Source organism: Chroicocephalus ridibundus, chromosome 1, assembly GCF_963924245.1.
Source record: "Chroicocephalus ridibundus chromosome 1, bChrRid1.1, whole genome shotgun sequence".
NCBI classification, from domain to species: Eukaryota; Metazoa; Chordata; class Aves; order Charadriiformes; family Laridae; genus Chroicocephalus; species Chroicocephalus ridibundus.
The window spans coordinates 57,995,729-58,017,265 of NC_086284.1; the positions used below are offsets into that span (position 1 = coordinate 57,995,729).

Consider the following 21,537-nt stretch of genomic DNA (forward strand, 5'->3'; position numbering starts at 1 on the left):
CAGTAGGCAAGTAAATACAGAAGAGAGATTCTGTGAGCTTTCCTCTCCCTGGGAGGAGTGATTTTTTTATTCAATTAAATGTGTGGAATTCAGTGTCCTGAGGATAAAAAACCTAAGACTTTTACACTGATACTAATAAAATCTTAGCAGTTTTGCCATTTAAAGGTCAAATGGACATGAGCTGTGTTGAATCAAATTAGAAATTACTGCTGGGACTGAAAAAAACTTCCTTCCCATGGAATATCACCCTGTAGCAAGTCAGGGGGACTTACTGGAAGGGAAGGATGGGAGAGAGGGAGAGTCTGTGCATTCCCGTGAAGCAGAACATACTTTCAGAAGGAAGATTTTGTGTTTGTTCAGGCAGTGGTCTTGCAGAATACGGCAATTCCTGTCAACTACCTTGACAGTGGGAAGTGGAAAAAAAGCCAGGTTTTGACAATCTCTGTACCACTTGCAGGCTGTGGTTGGTAACCCAGAGGTTTATGAGGGATTTACAAGGCATGCATGTTTATGGGGCATCTGCACTGCTTCCTGCTGGAGGTTTGAATCCATTGAATGCACTTTCAAAACAGTTATGTTTTTCCAAAGCACGTGGTGATGGAAAGTACAGGAAAGGACAAATATATAGACATAATCTGACACCTTGAGCAACTGGTTGCTCAAGTTATTCCTGAGCCAAAAGTCAACAGTAGTTAGTAGTTCTCAGCTAACTTCTTTTCTGTTAGTTGACTAGTTGCCTAGTCTCTCCATGAGCCCATGTAAATTTCTATTAAGTATCCATTGGAAAGAGACCCAATTGCCCATTCTTTTACATGCTATACAATATTCTATTTTGATTATTAGGCATGCCATGTCCACCCCATGACAAGAAGACGATGACATCATTCCATGGAAAGTGCCAAGAAAAATGAAGTTATTTAACTGTGCCTGAGGTGTATTTTCCTTTAATCCCCACAAGAGATTTCTTGCTTATCTTTATCTAAGAACCTGGCCTTTCTTTTCTCACCCCCTTCCAGTACACAAGCATGTGCACAGAAATGAATACTCCATTGAAACCTCCTCCTGCACTTCATAGAATCTTAGAATTGTTAGAGTTGGAAGGGACCTTAAAGATCACCTAGTTCCAACCCCCCTGCCCTGGACAGGGACATCTCCCACTAGATCAGGTTGCTCAGAGCCCCATCCAGCCTGGCCTTCAAAACTGCCAGGGATGGGGCTTCCACCACCTTTCTTGGACAACCTGTTCCAGTATCTCACCACCCTCATAGTGAAAAACTTCTTCCTAATGTCCAGTCTGAATTGACCCATCTCTAGTTTTAATCCATTCCCTCTAGTCCTACCATTACCCGATATCCTAAGAAGTCCCTCACCAGCTTTCTTGTAGGCCCCCTTAAGATACTGGTAGGCCACTATAAGGTCTCCTTGAAGCCTTCCCTTCTCCAGACTGAACAACCCCAACTCTCTCAGCCTATCTTCATAGGAGAGGTGCTCCAGCCCTCTGATTGTCCTCGTGGCCCTTCTCTGGACACGTTCCAGCATGTCCATATCTCTCTTGTAGTAGGGTCTCCAGAATTGGATGCAGTACTCCAGGTGGGGTCTCACGAGAGTGGAGTAGAGGGGGAGAATCACCTCCCTCCACCTGCTGGCCACGCTTCTGCTGATGCAGCCCAGGATACAATTGGCTTTCTGGGCTGCATGTGCACACTGACAGCTCATGTTGAGCCTCTCATCCACCCGCACTCCCAAGTCCTTTTCTTCAGGGCTGCTCTCAAGCCAGTCACTGCCCAGCCTATATCGGTGCTTGGGATTGCCCCGACCCAGAGGGAGGACCTTGCACTTGGCCTGGTTGAACTTCATGAGGTTGGCATGGGCCCACCTCTCCAGCCTGTCAAGGTCCCTCTGGATGGCATCCCTTCCCTCTGGCATGTCAGCCACCCCACACAGCTTGGTGTCATCAACAAACTTGCTGAGGGTGCACTCTATGCCACTGTCCATGTCGCTGACGAAGATGTTAAACAAGAGCGGTCCCAGTACTGATCCTTGAGGGACTCCACTTGTCACTGGCCTCCACTTGGACATGGACCCATTGACAGCCACTCTTTGGGTGCGGCCGTCAAGCCAGTTCTTTATCCACTGAATTGTCAGTCCATCAAAGCCATATTTTATCAGCTTGGAGACCAGGATGTCATGTGGGACAGTGTCAAAGGCTTTGCTCAGGTCCAGGTAAATGACGCCAGTTGCTCTCCCCTTGTCTATTGATGTTGTGACCTTCTCATGGAAGGCCACCAGGTTTGTCAGGCATGATTTGCCCTTGGTGAAGCCGTGTTGATTGTACCCAATCACCCCTTTGTTATTCTTCTGTCTCAGCAGTGCCTCCAGGAGGATCTGCTCCATAATCTTACCAGGCACGGAGGTGAGACTGACTGGCCTATAGTTCCCTGGTTCTTCCTTCTTTCCCTTTTTGAAAATGGGGATTATGTTTCCCCTTTTCCAGTCAGTGGGGACCTCACCAGACTGCCATGACTTTTGGAATATAATAGAGAGCGGTTTAGCAACCTCATCCGCCAGTTCCTTCAGTACCCGTGGGTGTATCCCATTGGGTCCCATGGACTTGTTCTCTTTCAGGTTCATCAGATGGTCATGAATCTGATCTTCGCTTACGATGGGCAGTTCTTTCCAACCCCTGCCATTGTCTTCTGTGACTCCGGGAGTGTGGCTGGAGCCCTTGCCAGTGAAGACTGAGGAGAAGAAGTCGTTGAGAACCTCGGCCTTCTCCATATCACTTGTCACCAGCTCCCCCATTTCCTTTCTGAGGGGGCCCACACCCTCCCTAGTCTTCTTCTTACCATTAATGTACCTATAGAAAATTTTTGATGTTTCCCTTGATCTCCTTGGCTAGATTTAATTCTAATTGAGCTTTAGGTTTTCTCACCAGGTCTCTTGATGTTCGGACAGCTTCCTTATATGCACCCCATTCCAGCTGTCCTTTCTTCCACCCCTTGTAAGGTTTCTTTTTGTGTGACAGTGTGTCCAGGAGCTCCCTGTTCATCCAGGCAGGTCTCCTAGCATTCTTTCCTGTCTTCCTCTTTGTTGGTATAGTTTGCTCATTCACTGATATTCCTCAAAGATATTTTATTTTGGAAAACTAAAGCACCCAAGAAAGCTGACAAGGTGAGCATGCCAAGAAATGATAAGAAAATTTACTCTCCAATAAAATTTCGACTATTATCATAATGCACATTCCAAGTTGAGTGTAAGATGTCCTGTATTTTTGCTGAATGTATAAGCTTGTGTGATTCGTTAAGCTCCCATTCATTATGAAAATAGACTAGTAAATTACATCTCTTGCAAATGGAATCATTACAGCTGTAATTTACGAAATATATTAAGCCCTTTGATCTTTGTCAGAGAACATATCATATACTTTTAAACATATTGCTTGGAAATTGTAATTTAAAAACTATAAACCTTACATTCACAGCTTTAATGCAGATATTAGACTGTACTTTTCTACTGAAAATAACGTCCATATTCTGTCTATTGCATAACATTGCCTCAACTTTCAGCTGAACAGAAAAAAAAAAAAAGATAATGAAAATGGATAAGATATGAATGAAAATTGTCACCAATGGACACCTGTTGGCTTTGGCATTACTCAGGCCTATGATATAAAAAAAACTAGTCTTTTTAATGATAATCTGTTGCATATTGAATATTTTTTAGTCAATAATATTGCTACAATTTACCCTGTAGTTTGGTATCTGATATGTGCATGTCTAAAAATAAGTAATATTTCTCAAAAATATTAATCTACAGTCTAAATGTTGTTTGGAAATTAACATTTTTCTTTGACTTTCTATACGAAGTGCCTTTGTGTTTTAATTGTTACTTCCTAATGACAGTAAGACAGTGCAGGAAAACAAAAATAAAAAGATGCTTAGCCATTGTTAGGAATCTTTAAAGTAATCTCCTTCTACAGTCGAGAACCAGAACAGATGTTGCATCTTATCCATGGATTAACTACACAGCGGATCCATAAAAGTATATGTTTGGAAATGAACCTGATTTTGTACGTATTTATTCTTACGAAAATTGGCATTTGTTCTTGAAAGATCTAGTATAATGTCAAAATCTTGCCTGAGCTGGAGACCAGTCACTTAGAAGGACAACAGCACAAAAGAAGCAGTACCTAATATTTAAAATGCTATTCCCTGGTCAGTGTAAGATCTGCACAAATATATAAGTAGTTGGATTTTGGAGCTTTGCCAACATTTATTCAAGCTTTAAAAATGTTTTGAACTTCAGTGAAATTGAGCATAAGATTGGAACTCATCTATATACGTGCACTTCAGTCTGATGGTTTCATTGTTTATTGTAATGAAAAGTTATGGTTTTAAAAACCATTTCATTTTCTGCCTTTTTTTTTGGAACCAGCTTTTTCTAAGGAAATACAAACTGTAGGCGTTATACTTAAGAGAGAATGTCACTGTGGTCCATAGCTTTTATTAAAAATGGGTAGATCGAATGACACTACCTTAAATAAATAGGTAGAAAAATACAGGTTTTTTAAAAATTGTTATTATGAACAGCAGCCCTGGATTGTTTCCTGTAATCCTCACCTAAAAGGAGCAATGGTTCTGTCCAGCCTTCGCATACTGTTGCTGCAAAGCCCAGGCATTTTGACTTATCCATTCAGTTGCTATGCATAAACTTCTAGCATTTGTTCACAAAAGGTTTCATAAAATGAACAGCTAAAATAAAATGCTGCTATTTGCCCAAAATAGCATAGCCTGCAGATTTCGAGAGCAACCATTACTGCTTATAATTAATATGATATCACTGATTACCACTTATAAACCTTTTTTATGGGAGCTTAAGCCTCCTATATTATGCGTAACTGAGCATATGGAATCTTAGATCATTTTTTTACCTTCTGTCTCTGAAAATTTTCAGAGGAGAGAAAGCTAGTTGTATTTCATTATTCTGTATATTTAGCAGATCTGTTTTCTTGGCCATGAGTCTAAAAACCTTTTCTAAGAGGACTTATCTAGCAGCTGTGTTGACAATTCTATTTTTGAGTGCAACTTCAAGAGCAAGATGAGTTCTTCACACCTGTGCCTCTAGAGCTTACTTTTTGGAAAGAACTGGGCTTTGCATTAATTTTGCAGCAAATACCTTACCGTGTAAAGAAAAAAAAAAAGTTTACCCTTCTAGCATAGAATGATAAGGAAGAGCAGTTTGAGCTGTGTGGAGGAAGTTTTTCTATGAAGGCTTTGGACACAACATGAAAAAACAGTTAAAAGGGACCTTTTGATGCTGCAATATATGCCTTCATTGAACTGGTCTTTGGAAAATTTTATTGGGACAAACTCATAGCTCAGTTTCATTCACAGAGTATCACCTCATTAACATATACTTAATGATTTCTGACCTTTCAAAGATCCACGTTGACCTGGAGTGGGTACTGTGTACCTAGAACAAGAACATTTTCTTAATGTAATTTCTTCATATTTGCCCACGCAGTTTTATAGAAAAAGGACCACGTTCAGATTTCCCTGTTGGGATGTACAGCCAGGAGCGTAGTCCACTGTATCTACTTGGTCCTCAATAGCATGTAGTCTAAAAAAAATGCATTGGAAACCTGTGTGGGGATGGATCTTCCCCTAAGACGAAGGCAGGATCCTACCAGCCCTCCTTACTCCAGAAGCTTCAGGGCCTGGTGGTGCAGAGAGGGGCTAATTGCAGAGAAGCAGTCCCCCGCCTGCAGAACTAACTGAAACATCGGAGCTGCTTCACCACCAATAATCCTATTGGACATCTGAGAATCTCACTGATCACCGCCTCAACCCGTGAAACTTTTTTGCTAAAAATGCGTTATGTGAAAGCTGCAAATCTACGGAGCACATAGATTTAACGGTGAATCTAGAAGTCAGCTTCTTTTTTAGGGGGGGAGAAGTTGAGTTATAGAGCGTTTTGACATTTGCCAAAGCTTTATTGTCAAGTCCAGTGAAAGATGCTTTTGTCTATGCAGTCCCCTTAATACCCGTGACATCAATGAGAGTTTTTTGATAATACCCGGAAATAAATCAGCATATCTTTCAACATAACATCATTTATCCTGTTTCTAAAGTGAAATAACTCAAAAACATGAAAAAAAATGAGCAAAACTTCCTTGTAAAATCTCAATCTCACACTTCTGTAGTACAAGTTATAACGCTTAAAATCCATAATCATGTGTTTTTCCACCATGTCCTGTCCTTGAATCGTTCAGAGCTCAAGAGGTTGGCTGCTTGGCAAATGCCGCAGCAATTCAATATTTATTTTTGTCCTTATTGTTTAGAGATTCCACAGCTCCTTTACTGCACACCATAAAACTGTCTCAGCCGTGTGGGGCAGAGTGTTCCAGTGGTTGGAGGAATTAACGCTGGCTGCTGCTCCACTTTGTATTGATGGTTCTATTATGATGGGGTGTGAATGATTATTTTTAATCCATTTTTTTTATAGAAGTGTCTGGAAAAAAAGGTTAAAAACTATTTGTCTTACATATTTTTGGCACAACTTTAGGGAAAAGTTTGCAAAAAAGTCAATCGGTAGAACTTGATACAAATGAACACCTTCTATTTGGAATAATTTGGGGAAAAAAAGCCCGCGTGTGGTAAACTTGGCCAGTATATGCATTGCAAAATTTTAATTTTAAGCAATCACCTATGTTACTGCATTGAATGAGTTTGGTGGAGGGGGCTCTCCAAGAGGGTAAATGATTGATTTTCAGTCTGACTGCCGAACAAGCAAAAATATTAAAAATAATTTTTTTTAAGTGCTATTATTTCTTTCCACAGAAGTGCAAAAGAAGCAAAAAAACATTCCCCAGTGATTAAAATGTTCAATTTAGCTGAAATAAAATGTTTCATTTTGGTGCTTATGCAAATGAATTGAATGTGTTGCTTCCCAAAATTAATGTAGGAAAAGCCAGCCTTTTACCCAACAACTTAGAAGTTTGAGCGCTCACTGATATGTGGCAACTCAGAATCAAGTCCACCTCTGCCAGAGAACACTTAAACCTGGAAGACACTAATCACATCAAGGAGGAGGAAGGAGGACTTTATTCACCATCTTATATACATTAATTTTTTTCTCATTCAGCAACCAGTGGTCTCTTGGGCCTCCTTCTGAGAGAACAACTTAAAGAGGTATTTTCATGAGTTGTGAAATACATGAGTTACGTGGTTTTTTGGTGAGGTACAGCTGAAAAAGGATGGGCAAGGGGTGACCACCTCAAATGGCCTAATAGTGTGGGTCCTGAAACAGGAGAGCTTTCAGCTCGTGCCTATGATGCGTCTGGCAGAAGCTGGTGTGTTTCTAAGGGATTGCTAAAGCCACTGGCTAAGAGCGCGTCCTGACCTGGGCTTTCTTTGGAGCTCTTCCACTTTGTACAAAATTAATTACATATGTACTGAGAACACACAACGATCCTCCCATGTGATGAGTAGGAGATTTGTTGAAGCGGTAGAAATACCTGTGTTTAAATGTGAGCTCTTGGGAGAGTAAGGCGTTCCTTCAACACGCACGACTGCAATGCAACTGGCTGTCTAAGGCCGTTTACATCTGAGGCAGGATTAAAGGGTGGAAATGAGCATGATTTTCCCATGGTTTCCCATGTTATACAAAGGTTACATCATGCTGTCGTCACCTTATGTAAAAGTGCTATCGTACTACCAATGGCATGAATTGAACTGGTATTTGCAAAAAATGCAGCGGTGTCTAAGCCCCATTTTTTTCTAGCAAATTTACAATTTCCTTGAAAAGCAATTACCTAGATGCGCTCCTGAGTTAATCACAGAATCCCTTTTGCTATTTCACAATGATTCCTGCACTTCAAACCAGTTTGCTGATTTTCTCATTTGCATCTTTGAATTCGTGTCAAATAACTTTCTTGTGCGTTGAAGAAATGTTGGAGAAGACTGGATTGTGGGGGAGTCTGTCATGCTTGATATGTGGGAAGCTAATTCTCTGCTTTGACCACAATGTAGAGGGAAGTTGGAGCAACCCAGAAGAAATGAGGTACGTGTAACATTCGTAACACCCTCCTGATCCTATCTTGGGGTGAACTGTATGTATCTTACATACAGTGAGATCTTACATACAGATCTGTCAAAACTTTTCCACACAGTAAAGATACAGACCTTGCCTAATTTTTCATTAATATGGGGTCACTAGCATATAGTAACAGCTTATTATTTGTAGTGGGCTAGTGACACATGGAGTTCTCTATTCATGGGTTGCTAAAGCAGTGACTTCCATCCAGGAGATGAGGCTGGATGGTAGCACTTTGACACTGTTACGATACCTACCCACCAACCTCCCAGTCCCCCAAAACCAGTGCTAGCAAGGATGGTGGTATATAACGAAACCTTTCAAACTAGCGACTCCATGGAGCTTTAAATGGCTTGTGGACTCGGGGAAAGGAAGAAAATCTCTCTCTTTTGCTAACCCCCTTCCCAAACCTTTGCTTTCCAGCATGACCCCACTGGGGTCTGGCACCTGTCCGCTAGAGACATCTCACCTTAGGGGGAGGTTGTAGGGAGAAGTGCTAACCTCATCTTTCTGACCGGATTGTAGGATTCTTACAAAATCCACAGCTCACCTGCTCCTTCCTGGCCCTCCTTGGCCCTGCACACGCAGGAACTTTGTGAGGAAGAGGGAGGACAAGGGCTGCACACACAACTGCTGTGTCCACGAGCAATGTCAGAGCATCATCACTCGGTTGGTGGGGAAAAGGGGAGGGAAGAAGAAGGAATGAAAATGTGGGAGAGGAAAAATAGTAAGGGAGGCTAGAGGAACACGCAACGTCAGGTGGGACCAGGCTGCGTACGCTGGCCCAGTCCCAAGACTAACACTGGATTCAATGTGACACTGCAGCAGTATTGGCACCTAATAATTTTGGTCTAATTTGAATGCATCTTGAATTATGATAGTGTCATGATATTGCTCTATGGCTCCTCACTGACAAGTGAGTCTCCAAGTTGATGGTCGTTTATCTCTTCTGTTGGCCTTCTTCACTTCATCCTGGGCCTGACATCTCTGTCTGTATACTTTTGACAAAATATCACACTTCTCTACAGTACTCATAAAAAGCGCTGCAATAAATCCTTTAAAACTGTAACTTTGGATTTTACTATCAAATTCTTAAGAACAGAGTATTTTTCTTTATGTCTAAGGAGAGACTGAATTCACCTTGCAGGAATTTTCTTCACTTCCCCCATTCAGTTCTTTGCAGATGCTCATTTACAGGAGGGAATTTATGGGTTTGTCCCCTGCTCTCCTTTCCTAGGGTGGCACAAATTACCTGGGTCAAGGACTGCCCTTCTTGTTTCCTTGTTTCCTCCTCATTCTTCTCTGTCTGATGCACAGAAACATCCTTCCCTCACTCTCCTTTAGGCAATGGACTCTTCCTCATTCTAGCTCTTCAGCTCAGGTTTTTATGTGTGCAACAAATAATAATTAATGAAAAGGGGAAAAAAAAAAAAAGTATTTACGGGGCTCACTCCAAACTTGTCATTCCAGAGAGCAATACCGCCGAAGAGTATCTTTTTTGACATCTCGCTAGCAGGCAGTTTGTAATTTTGGGGCTAGGAGCGGCTGGATTTGTGGAGAGGATGAAGTTTTCGGGGCTGTGGGTGCTTTTCCTTCCTTCTGCCAGCAAACAGCGATCCACGCCAGGATTTGCTTTCTGCTCCTGTATTTCGGCGATGCAATGTGTAGCACGTTTCCCTCTGTGTGTATGTGTGTGTGTGTGTGTGTGTGTGCGTGTGTGTGCATGTGTGTGTGACACGGCTCTTCCTCGCCGTGTCTGCCTCCAGGATTTCTCCCTGCCTGGCTCCGGAGGCTGCTCCAGCTCTGCGCGGAGCAGAGGTTTCCCCGGATCCCGTAAATACAGGCACACGCATCCAGTGCAGTGCACCACACGCATGCACACACACGCACACCCCCCCCACACCCCCCACCACACACACAGAGGCACCGAGGCGCGCACACAGCCGCTGTCCAGTCCATCCCCACGCCGGCTGCTTTTCCCACCACCTCCAGCCTCGCAGAGGCGGCGGGCGCAGCTCCGCGGCGGATCGCGCTGCCTCCCGCCCGGGACTCCGCTCGCAACAGCGCGCCCGCGGTTCCAGTCTTCACAACCTACAGCCTGATTTTTACCCCCTCTTTTTTTTCCCCTTTTTCCTCTTTTTTTTTTTTTTCTTTTTTTTTTTGGCGGGGGGCGACACCGCTTTACATTTGGAGAAGGAGCCGGGAGCGGGGTGACGAGGCTGCCGCTCTCCTGCCCCCCCCTCCCCTCCCGCCCCCCCACTCCCGCCTCCGCCGTGCGCGCATGTGTGTGCCTGCGCGCCCATCATCTCCCCCCCGCCTCGCAAAAGTTTGCCTGGGCGGCCGGGGGGCTCCCGAGCCGCCGCCCCCGCAGCCGGGGGGCGCGGCGGCGGCGCGGCGGGGCGGCGGCGGCGGCGGCGCGGGACTTGCGCGCCGCGCGGGACTTGCGCGCCGCGCCATGCCGGCGGCGCAAGGGGCTGCGCGGCGCTGCGCCCCGGCGGGGCTACCGCTGCTGCTGCTGCTGCTGCTGCTGCTGCTGCCGCCACCAGCCGCGGCCGCGGGGGCCGAGGGCAAGGCGCGGAGCTGCGGCGAGGTGCGGCAGGCGTACAGCGCCAAGGGCTTCAGCCTGGCCAGCGTGCCCTACCAGGAGATCGCAGGTAAGGGGGCGAGCGGAGAGGGGCGGGGGGCCGCGGAGCGAGCGGGGGAGAGGGGGGCTGGGGGGCTGCGCGCCCGCCTGCGCGCACTCTCCGCGGGAGCGGGGCCAGGAAATCGCGGCGCTGTCTGGAGCGGCTCTGCCGGCACGGGTGGCACCCGGGGGCTTCCCGGTGCGGTCTCTGTGTGTGTGTGTGTGTGTGTAAATAGATGAATAGATAAACATAAAAACTAAGGAGGAGGATTAAAAAAAAATAGGAAAAAAAAAAAAAAAGGTTCTCAGCCGCGGTTCTGTTCGCCGGCAGAAACTTCTTGAGAGTTGGAGCCGGGCTGCGGGAGGCAGCGAGCGGTTCCGCAGTGGCTGCCGCCCCCGCTCTGCCGCCCTGCGCGGGGGAATAACTTTGCCCTCTGCCAGCGGGGACAGGGCGGAGGAGGAGGAGGAGGGTGGGGAAGGCGGTCCTGTCCCCCCCTCTTTCCCCCCCTAGGACCCCGCCGCTGCCGCGGGGGCCAGCCCAGCCGTGCACCCCCGGCGCCGGGCGGCTCGGCTATCGGAGGGGCAGCCGGGCGGCTCCGCTGCAGCCCAAACGGAGCAGAGGTGTGGGGTGCCGGGGAGAGACACACACACACACACCCCGAAACACACACACCCTCCGCGGCCCCGCTCCGCCGCCCCAGACGCCAGGCAGCCCGTCAGTGGGCTCTTCCTTCTGCTGAAACGTGCCTACAACAGGTTATTTCTCAATCTGCCCACGAAGGTGTTGGGGATGTTGTTGTTTGTTGTGATTTTATTTCCCTGCTTTTCCTTACAACCTTATCCATATTGCGTCTTCGGGACTGAATGAATAAAAATATGTCCAGGGTGGATAATCCTTTAGCAATCAGAGAGCACGACAAAAAGAGAGAAATGAGGTGGGAAGGCATGAGCTTGGGCCACTTAAATTGGGCTGCTCGAGCCCTCGGGAAAGGTTTCTGCTTTGCCACTGGCACTTTGCTGTTAGGTTCTGGTGTTTGTAGAGTGAATTAGATGCCCCTCGGTTTGCTTGCTTCCTTTTTAAAGTTGGGAGCAGTAGATTTATCTTCCGTGAGGTGAAATAAAGCCACAGTTACTCACTGTGCAGTATTTAGCACTTTACATGAGGAACGATAAATGCGGAAAATCTCCGGACAGCGAGGAGGTAGTTTGCAAAAATACAGGGAAGGTTGTTCCACGTTGCCAATGCAGAACAGAGCAGACCTCTGCATAGCCACGTTGCTTCCTTCGGACAACATAGGTCTGACCCACTGATGTGCTGTAGGACAAAGCAGGAGAGTAAAGGGCCTGTGAGTGTAACTGCTCCACAGGCACCGTCATCCCCCAGGCTCACCAACTCACTGCATCTCTGGTCTTTCTGTGCTCTTTTTTTAAAAAAAAATCTCTTCAGGTTGCTCATCAGTTATATTAAATCATGAAATATGCCTTTGAATATGCCATCATGCTTTCCCTTCGCATACCGTTACTCCATCTGCTTTGAGACAGGGGGGTAAGATATGCCCTATCCCAGTTAAAAAAATAATGATAATAATTTCCAGGGAATTTCAGACTCCTAGTAACTTCGGGTAAACACTTGTTGCTTTCAGCTCACAGAGAAGTTTTATTGTCTTATTTAATTCTTTAATGTACACTGCAAAGTTGCCATGCATTTTTCAAGGAATCCCAGCATTTGCAACTTTCTGCTAACATGTATCAGTACAGAAAGACTCGTGATAGCTAAATATTTATCAGTAGTTAAATCCAAAGTTACTCTTCAGTTTCCTGCTAGGCTTCATAAGTAATATCTACTTTTACGGTTAAGAAGTGATTTATGCAGAGATGAGTTATTTTTTCTGAGCTTCCTATTACAAGTTGCTTGTTTTCTTTGTGGTTTATCTGCCTTGTTACTAGTTGGTGCGTCAGCTTCTGAGCAGTTCTGTGCGTAGCTATTCAAGCTACTCGGTTGTTGGAAAACTGGGGCTGCTTTAAGGTGTGCTTTGGGGTATGTTCTGCTCGTACAGTGCCAAGAGGCTGCGCAGTAACTGTGCTCTTGTTAATGTGAAAGCTACATATTTGCAACCTGGTGCAATGTTGGAAGTTTAATTAAAGAAATCAATGTGCAGGTTTCAGAGTAGTTCTTTGGGGTTTTGTGTGTGTGTGTGTGTGTGTGGTTTTTTTTTCATTCTGCCTTTTTCCACCATCCTGACTTGGTTAAGGAAGCAATTTGTTAGTGTTATGAAAGAAGTGTAAGCTGTCAAATGCCCCATGTTTTAAAGAGTTCAAATAACTTTAATTACAGTCATATTTCTGAACAAACATTGTGTCTTCAAAATATTTTGCATCAATGCCCTGATAATATGATGGAAAATAGTAGTACACAGTATGGTTTATGTATTTTGATTTAGCAGTAGTTGTATGTTTTCATTTGTCACTTGTTTGAAAGCTGCTTTCTAGCTAGGACTGTTGAAACCTGATAAACTGGAGAGGTAGCGTGCACGTACTGATGCAAAGCATGTATGTACTGATGCAAAGAGCTGAAGAATCTGTTTAAATCGGAGAGGCTATGGACACAGAGGTACCCTTCTGTTCAATTAGTCAGAATTAAGTCAGAATTGTTAGGTAATGTTTGTAAAATTATTTCTACTGGCACTCACTTTTGAATAGAGAAGGTAGAAGTTGCAGATTTAATAAGCTGTCTGGTTTTGCACTGTAAGGCAAGGTTTTCCCACAGCATTTTGTTGCACATGAGATGTGTTGAGGTTGGTAATAACGTGATCACTGCTATTGTCTGCTGTGCATTTACAACAATGCTAAATTGAGGAGTGATTGAAGGAGCTGGGACTGTTTAGTTTGAGGAAGAGGAGGCTGAGGGGAGACCTCATCACTCTCTACAACTGCTTGAAAGGCCATTGTAGAGAGGTTGGTGCTGGTCTCTTCTCACAGGTAATTAGCGATAGAACAAGAGGGAATGGGTTCAAGCTGCAACGGGGTAGGTTTAGGCTGGACATTAGGAACAAATTCTTCACAGAAAGAGCGGTCAGACACTGGAATAGGCTGTCCAGGGAGGTGGTGGAGTCACCATCCCTGGATGTGTTTAAGACTCATTTAGATGTGGTGTTAGGGGATATGGTGTAAGGGAGAACTTTGTAGAGTGGAGTTGATGGTTGGACTCGATGATCCCAAGGGTCTTTTCCAACCTAAATGATTCTATGATTCTATGATTCTAAATTGTTCAATGCAATCGTATAGTACTTATTTGTACTCAGGCTGCTGCGCCTTATGTCTTGCCTGCTCACCGAATTCTGATGCTGTGACCTACCTTAGAGTACAGCATATAAAGTTGGCTTCCAACATAGGTGGTCAAAGTAAGTCCTCAATAAAGGAACTTTGGGAATGAGGGAAGGAAGAAAAATTGAAGTAGACATAAATACGCTGCCTTAGGCTTGATTCTATGCCCCAGTCACAGGCAGGGAGGGCAGCAGTAGCTTGTGGTGTGCGTTGGGCTGCCCTGGTAAAACCTGCCCTCTCGTAAAGCTGCTGTGGAGTGTCCTGCACGTGAAGAAGAGTTGAACCGTCGGACTCAGGCTGCTGTGCCCCAGCACTCCTGAGCACCCAGAGGAGCTCCTAAGGACTGTGCAGGAAGTGTTTTGGTGTAGGAAAATTTGTCACATGGCAGTCAATACCAAAGAGAAAAGTCACAGCACTTATCTGTTAGCATCACTTGTTTAACTCCGACCCTGATTGCAATAACTTAACAGCCTCTTAGGGGAAGCCATGAAAATAAAACATCAAAGGCGGAGTGTGTCCTTGCCTCAAAGTTTTTGAATGAAAGTGAACCTCTGATTGTTTAAAACTAACAAAGTAGCAGATGTGTCTGATTTGTGCCTTTCCACTTCCAGTTGATTTAGAGGTTTTGAAAGGTGAAGGGTGTGGGTTTGTTGCGGGTTGTGGTTTTGTTTGCGTTTGGCTTTTTTTTTTTTTTATTTTTTTTACTAGATGCTGAATAATAGTGCATTAAAGAAAGACTAGAAATGTTCCGGTAAAGCATCCAACTGTAAAGATGTTGAATTCTAAATACTGCATAAGAAGTTAGTTAGCTTTGTTCTCCTGTGCAGATGATGAACGAGGTGAGATTCTGGCAACACAGAGACACTGTAGTGAACGTAACTGAAATGAAAGCAGAAGCAAACCCTCCATTTTGAAGGTCAGGAGTCACTTGAAATTGTGATTTGATGAATGGGCTTCATACTGGCATAATACAGAGGTGTTGACTGAAGAAAGCTAGCAAACATAACACAGTTGCTTGTAGCTCTAAAGTGGCAATAATAATAATAATAAAAACCCCTCAGCAGTCACTCATACAATTGAGCTGTTAGTCCATGTCAGATGTTCCCAAGATACTCCTTCTGAATGTTTTGCTTTCCTTTAAGTAGCTCTAAAATGTAATGATAGATTGACAGCAGAACAGCGGAAAATCCTCCGGACTGAGTCTGTATCAAAGCATTTGTTAATTAATGTCTTCTTTTACTGTTTCTCTGCTGCTGTCACAGAGTTGTGTGAAGAAAATGCCTGTAGACCGGGAGACAAATGAGGATTCACAGGCCCCTTGTGCAGTTGTCTCAGGAGTGTAAAGCAGGAATAGCCTTACTGAAATCAACAATATAATTGATGTGAATTTGTGAAATTTGAATTGGACTATTGGAGATTAATTCACTCCTGATCTCAGTAAGGGCAATGAAGAGGGACGCCAAATTTCGTGTAAACTTTGCGCTTCTCTTGTTTTGGTGCTGTAGTAGTAGTGCCCTCCACCCTGTGCATTCTTCCTCCTCACCTCTGCGATTTCAGTAACTGCAACATCCAGAGACTCTCTGGTCACCCTCCCTTACGGGCTCCCTTATTTTCCCGTTGTGAGTGCATGGTGACGCTAATGAACCTGCGTGTGCATTTAGCTAGGAGGAAATACAGCTTTTCAAATACCTGGCTTTGCTGTCGCTTGTGTACGTATTTATTGGTTTGCATGTGACTGATGCCATTAAAAGGAGTACCACTTACATATGCACCTCTAAACCTAAAGGTGCACTTCGTAAGATCAGGGCCTTTGAAGGGAAATAGCATGTTTTTAATGCTTATAAATAACGCATTTTTGACTGAGAATTTTAAATCCCGGCATCTGGGGTTTCCTGATGTGACTTTATGGTAGAGTATCGTGGAAAGAGGGACTTTAAAATAGAAAAGGCGATGCTTTAATAATTAGCGTACTGATGGATTTCAGTGTATTGTACTCTAATAATCTTTTTTCTTTCTGCCATTGGTCTGATTTATTATCAAAAAGCATACCTAAAGCTATAATATTTTCTACACTTCCAAGTGCTAATGTGTTAAACTCTTCTAGTTCTGTATTAGTACTTATTTCATCATATGCTATTGTGAAATACTCCTGAGATTAGGTGGTGTTCAGACACCAGAGAGGTCAAGCACTATGTTAAAAGCTCAGGCCATTCTTTTTATATTACTGCAATAAAGAATATATTCATTTCATTTATATTACCACTTGGCTCTCATAAAAGGTCAGTTTCAGCTGAATGTACAATTACTTTCAAATGGCAAATCTTATAACAAGTGATCAACAATAAAAGCTTTTTGGGGTAATTTGTCTTTAAAATTACCACCTGCCATTTCTTTTGAATGACTTGAGCATCTTGCAGTATCACTGGGCGATCTCTGTCTTATTCCCCACGATACATGTAAGAAAACTATGCATGCTAATCTTCCTTTCTGCTTAGTAAAGTAAAAATGCGTAATTACATTAAAGTTTCTAGTTGAAATAACAAGCTTGGTGCTTAAAACTCCATTACGGTATCAATGTATCAGCACTCCCATTACTAGCAAAATGAAATTACATTTTCAGTGAACTATGACTGTATGCTCCCCTTCATACCTGGCTAATGGGTGCTATCTCCCTGGGAAGGGAACCTTCATTCTGTGGATTTGACTGTTCATACTACCAGGCGTAATTATTTTAGCAGCTTAAATACGTGTAAAAGAATTAACACTTCTCCACAAATTCCTAAGAACAGTATATAAAAGGTTGGTGTTTAAAGGCAGAATAGTTATTATGCTAAAGAGAGAGAATACATTACAAGATGCAAAAGGAATTTAAAATGTGTTGCAGATGGCAGGAAAACATATGCCTGGTGAAATTCTTAGCACTTTATTCCTCCGTATGTAAAAACAGCCTAATACCTACTGAAACTAGGGTTTGCTTTCTTCACGACTCGTAGCTACAGCGCTCCTGCGTGCATCCACAAAAGAAGCGTCCCTGAATAAGAAAATTTTTAGCTCTCGTGGTAGCAAAACCCACCAGCTCTCTCCGATCAGCTTCTTTCGGCGAACGTGACCTTTTCCATCCAGCAAAGCGAAACAGCGGGACTTCATTCTGTCGGGCGACCGCAAAGCGCCCGACCCCGACAGCATTTGAAGGCAGGTGCCTCCGCATCTCCCCCCCGCGGGGGAGTTCGCCCCCCGGTTCCGCGGGGGCGGCAGCAACGCGGGACCCGCCGCTGCGCCCGGCGGAGCCGCTCTCCCGTCGGCCGGGTCCCGCGTTGTTCATTCGTAGCCCCGGGTTAGTCGTAGCCCCCGGGGATGGCGGGGGGGGCGGTCTGTGGTCCCGCCAGCCCGCTGTAGAACCCCCGCTGCCCGGGAGGAGGCTCCACAGCGCAGCGCCAGCCCCGGGATGGAGACGGGACCCGCCGGCCTGACCCCCCTGGATGGATTTGGGACGAGGGACCGCTTGCGGTCCGTCAAAATGAAACAGCGGTGGGCCGATAGTCCGAACGCAAACAGCAAATTGCTCTCCGACTCGCCCAGCCTGCGAGGTCTGTCACCTTGAGCTTCTAATGGCCTTTTAACCGCATCTCCAGCTGAGCAGCAGATGTAAAGGGTACTGAACATCCCCGAGCTGGGCTTTTTTGAGTTTGGTTTTTTTTTTTTTTTTGCCTCCTGAAAGAAGCATTTCTACAGACGCTCAGCTAAAACAGCGGAGCCTCGGACCTGCTCGCTGACCTGTTGGGTTTAAAATAGCAGGGCAAATCTCCAAAAATAAGTGGAAGTCTCGGCTGCTTTTAACAGGTGCCTTACAGGGCTGTTACATTAAATTAGGTACTCTTGCAGCATAGCACAGTCACATCTGTGCATGTGCACATGTGTGTGTGGGGGGGTAAAATCACAGCTTTTACCTGGAGTGGGCACAAAGTTACATTTAAGCACTGAAAAAGCTAGAGAAGCTGCAGGGTACCAGGATAGGTACTTGCAAACCAGGTTGAAACTTTGTTTTATGGGCCACATCTGAAAGACACATGTGCAAACACACATGGATGCAAACATATGCAGAATAAAAAGCCACACAAGGTTCAGTTCATACATGTCAGAAAGATCAAAGGCTAAGGCAGCCATGCTAATCCTACTGTTTGGGGAGTCTAATTAGTTCAAGCCTGATGCTTGTCTAAGCAGTAGGTAATATAACCTGCTCTCTAAGTCAAAAGCTAGACCTCTGTTGCCAGAAACATATTCTTTGCCAGTCTCCGTAGCTGTAGCTCTTGCCCTGTCTATGATGGTAGCCGCATGTTTCTCTGATATTTTTGGCTATGTCTCTCTGACTTATGTGTTGAGTTTCTAACATACTAGAGACTATGGGGACACCCGTCTGACTTTTGTCTGAGTTTGTCTTGGAGGGAAGTCAACGCATGGGATGAAGCTGTTGCACATCTGGGTATCAGACGGTAGTATGGGATAGCGTGAGGATGTGCGTGGGTACTGCCATGGTTGTGAGAACTATGGAGGTATGTAGAAGTACTCCAGATCTGGCAAAATATAGTCCGTGAATGCCTCACTACGGTTCTCAAGTCATATGTCTGTGGTTGGCTTTTGAGTTACGGTATCCCTTATGACCTCGGAGTTTTCCTTCGAGAGTCCATAAGCAGTAATTAATACAAGAAACTGGAATTGCTTTCTTAAACAGATTTTTTTTTTTTTTTTAAGAAGTAAAGCATAACATTAGGGAAAGGATCTTTATGCACAGTTATCCTACCAAGTGCTGATTGATGGTCACAGCCAGGGAGGGTCCCTGTACACAGGTCCTGTGTACATCTCCTGTGTGCTCTTTTCAGTTCAGGATTCAGTATCCTCTCTTCAGGAAATGTTTCTCTTTGAGCTGCTCTTCTCTAAATTTCATTTTTCTGATTATATCCATCAAGTAATAGAGGTAACATTTTGGACAAAGTGTTGGTATTTATGGTTGCAGCATTTGAATCTGGAACAACCATTTCTCTTGCCCAGAAGATGCCACATTGGTCTGTGTTTTGGTTTTGGATGGTCTTTTGTGAACGTAGCAGTTTGTGGCTTTGGAGTCCAAATATGCGGCTCTAGACAGAGGTAATGAGGCTAGCAAAAACCTGACTCAGGGAACTGGGAAGAGAATATAGGGTAGGATGATTTGTTGGAGAAGGGACTTACTGGAAGGTGAATGAAGTATGAATAGAAGTACTTCTTTCTCTCATTGATTGAGTCACTTCACATTCATTGCATTCATTGTTAAGAGCTTTCATGCAGTTAAAGCCCTCGGAGAAGGGAAAAAGACTGGAAAAGTGCTTTCATGCTTTCATGCAAGTGTTTGGATGAATAGGATGCAAAGAAGGAGGAACAGAGCAGAGATGCTCCATTTCTTTTTTTTTTTATTTTTATTTTTATTTTTTTTTTATTTGTGCCCCACTTGGTCTTGGTCCGTACAGTTCATAGATTTCTCCTTTTTCTTACCATCTGAGTAGTTCAACATCTCATCTCAAACAGTTTGTGGTGACCTGACTGATCATGCTCCAAAATGGAAAAAGTTGCATCAAGGTCCATTGGCCTTTCTATTGTTGAACAGTTTCTTCAGAGCTTGTTGCTCTGCTAAGTGGGCAGTTCTCAGTATTTCAAGCCCAGTATCTGATACATAATTTTCTTGTTGCAGAGAGAACAATGCAGCTTTTACATGTTTCTGTCTCTCATCATAATTTTACGTAACTGTGCTCCATAGCCTGAGAGATCAGGCTGTAAGTTCCTGGCTTACACCTTTAAACCTAAACAATTTTATAAAAGGCTTGGGTCCAAACTATTGAAGCACGTTTTCATTTAAACCTCACCCCATTGCATGGGAGCTAGCTGTCAGCAAAGTTGTGTGTTCCCCGGTCCTGCCTCTGCTTCCCTCGCATCAGGTCTGGCACACTGACCTGCACCAGCAAGCCGATCCCATACCTCACCCACCAAAAAGGGTCTTGAAGTTACTCAAGAGAGTATGTGGGAATGTGTGCCTGAAATCATGATGAGAAAGCGGGGCTCACCATTTGGTGGTGGCTTTCAGGTAGATGCTTCAGAATTATCATGAAACTGCAAGAGGAAGGCTGTCCGTCTTCTCTCACGTGGCAGCAAAATGCAATGTGCCAGTGGCACAGCACTCTTGTGGTATAACTGAGAAGAAACTACCCGCAGCTGAGCATTCTTGGGTACTATCCCCACTTTTGCACTTGGCTTTCTAACTGCATCACCAAAACTTGCAAAGCCGTACTAGCAAAATCATCTGTTCTCCAAAGCGGAAGGAGCTGAACGTCTGCCTGGGATGAGGGATCACACTGAGAGTGCTTCACTACCTTAGGGAAAGAGTCTGCTTGTTATCATGGCGACGCGTGATAGTTAACGGGGCCAGTTTAGCGAGTGTCTGCTGATTTTATTGCATGTTGAAAATTGGGGTTTATGAGGCAAATGGATCGGATTATTAGACCGCAGTTTTATATACTGCTATTTATTGTTGTTTTCATGTTCTCAATCTTTTCTACACCTGAGGGTACTCATTCCCAGCTATATGCAGCCTTGACATATAAAAAAAAAATCTGCACATAGTAGTGCTGAAATAAAAATTGTTAAAAGCAGTGGCAGGGCGCTTCTTTGCATGTCGTAAGTATCCAGTGGGCAGCCATCAGACTTAAGCTGTTGCACCATTTTTAAATATTTTTTTTAATTTCTGAGTACCCTCGTTTTTAAACATGTGCTAGTCCCTAAGAGGTTTAAACAATGCAGTGACAAATCAAAGGCAAGGGATGATGACGCCCCGTATCCAGCGGCTACACCTGAAGTGCTTTCCATCAGTTCTCTTAAACTGACATAAAGTTTCACAGAGAAAGGAACTGTAAGTACAAACAGTGACTGCATCTTATGTAGTTACACAAAATTTATTCACAGTGTAAACGCATAATATTTATTTCTTTTATATTAGCTTTTGGCTTTACAACTATGAGATAATAGTGTACGAGCAATTTAGATTCCTTGGATGAAAATAGCTATGCATCATTTTGTCTGTCAGTATTATCTGTGTTGTAGAGCAATATGGAAGATACCTTTTGAACAGTTTCAGACTCAGACCACATTCTCGTTAATCCGTTAGAGTCATTGCAATTTACAGAATTCTTATCTCGTCTAAACTTTCCATTACATGCATGTATTTAAAGCAGTTTCAAAAATGTAATAGAAGATACCAAAGCTGGGCCACAGTAAAAAATTCCGTAATAAAATCTATTTTCTTAATTTATTTTGTGAAGTAGTCTGTCCTCTACTAGGAGTCCATCTGCAAAAAAAAAAAAAAAAAGCAGGGAAGACAGATCATGCTGATCAAAATTACAAAGTAGGTTTTGTTGGCTCAACAGAGGTTTTGGTGTTTCTGAGCAGAGAATCAAAATCTAATTTAAAAATGAAGG

General features: G+C 44.0%; 1 protein-coding gene across 1 annotated transcript in view; it reads left to right on the forward strand.

The window, feature by feature from the left end:
* Window positions 1-10,375: 10,375 nt before the first annotated feature.
* GPC6 (glypican 6) overlaps window positions 10,376-21,537 on the forward strand; it is a 777,821-nt gene continuing 766,659 nt past the window's right edge. The window contains exon 1 of the mRNA XM_063336315.1: window positions 10,376-10,748. Coding sequence (XP_063192385.1) covers window positions 10,376-10,748 — 373 coding nt within the window. The remainder of the gene's footprint in view (window positions 10,749-21,537) is intronic.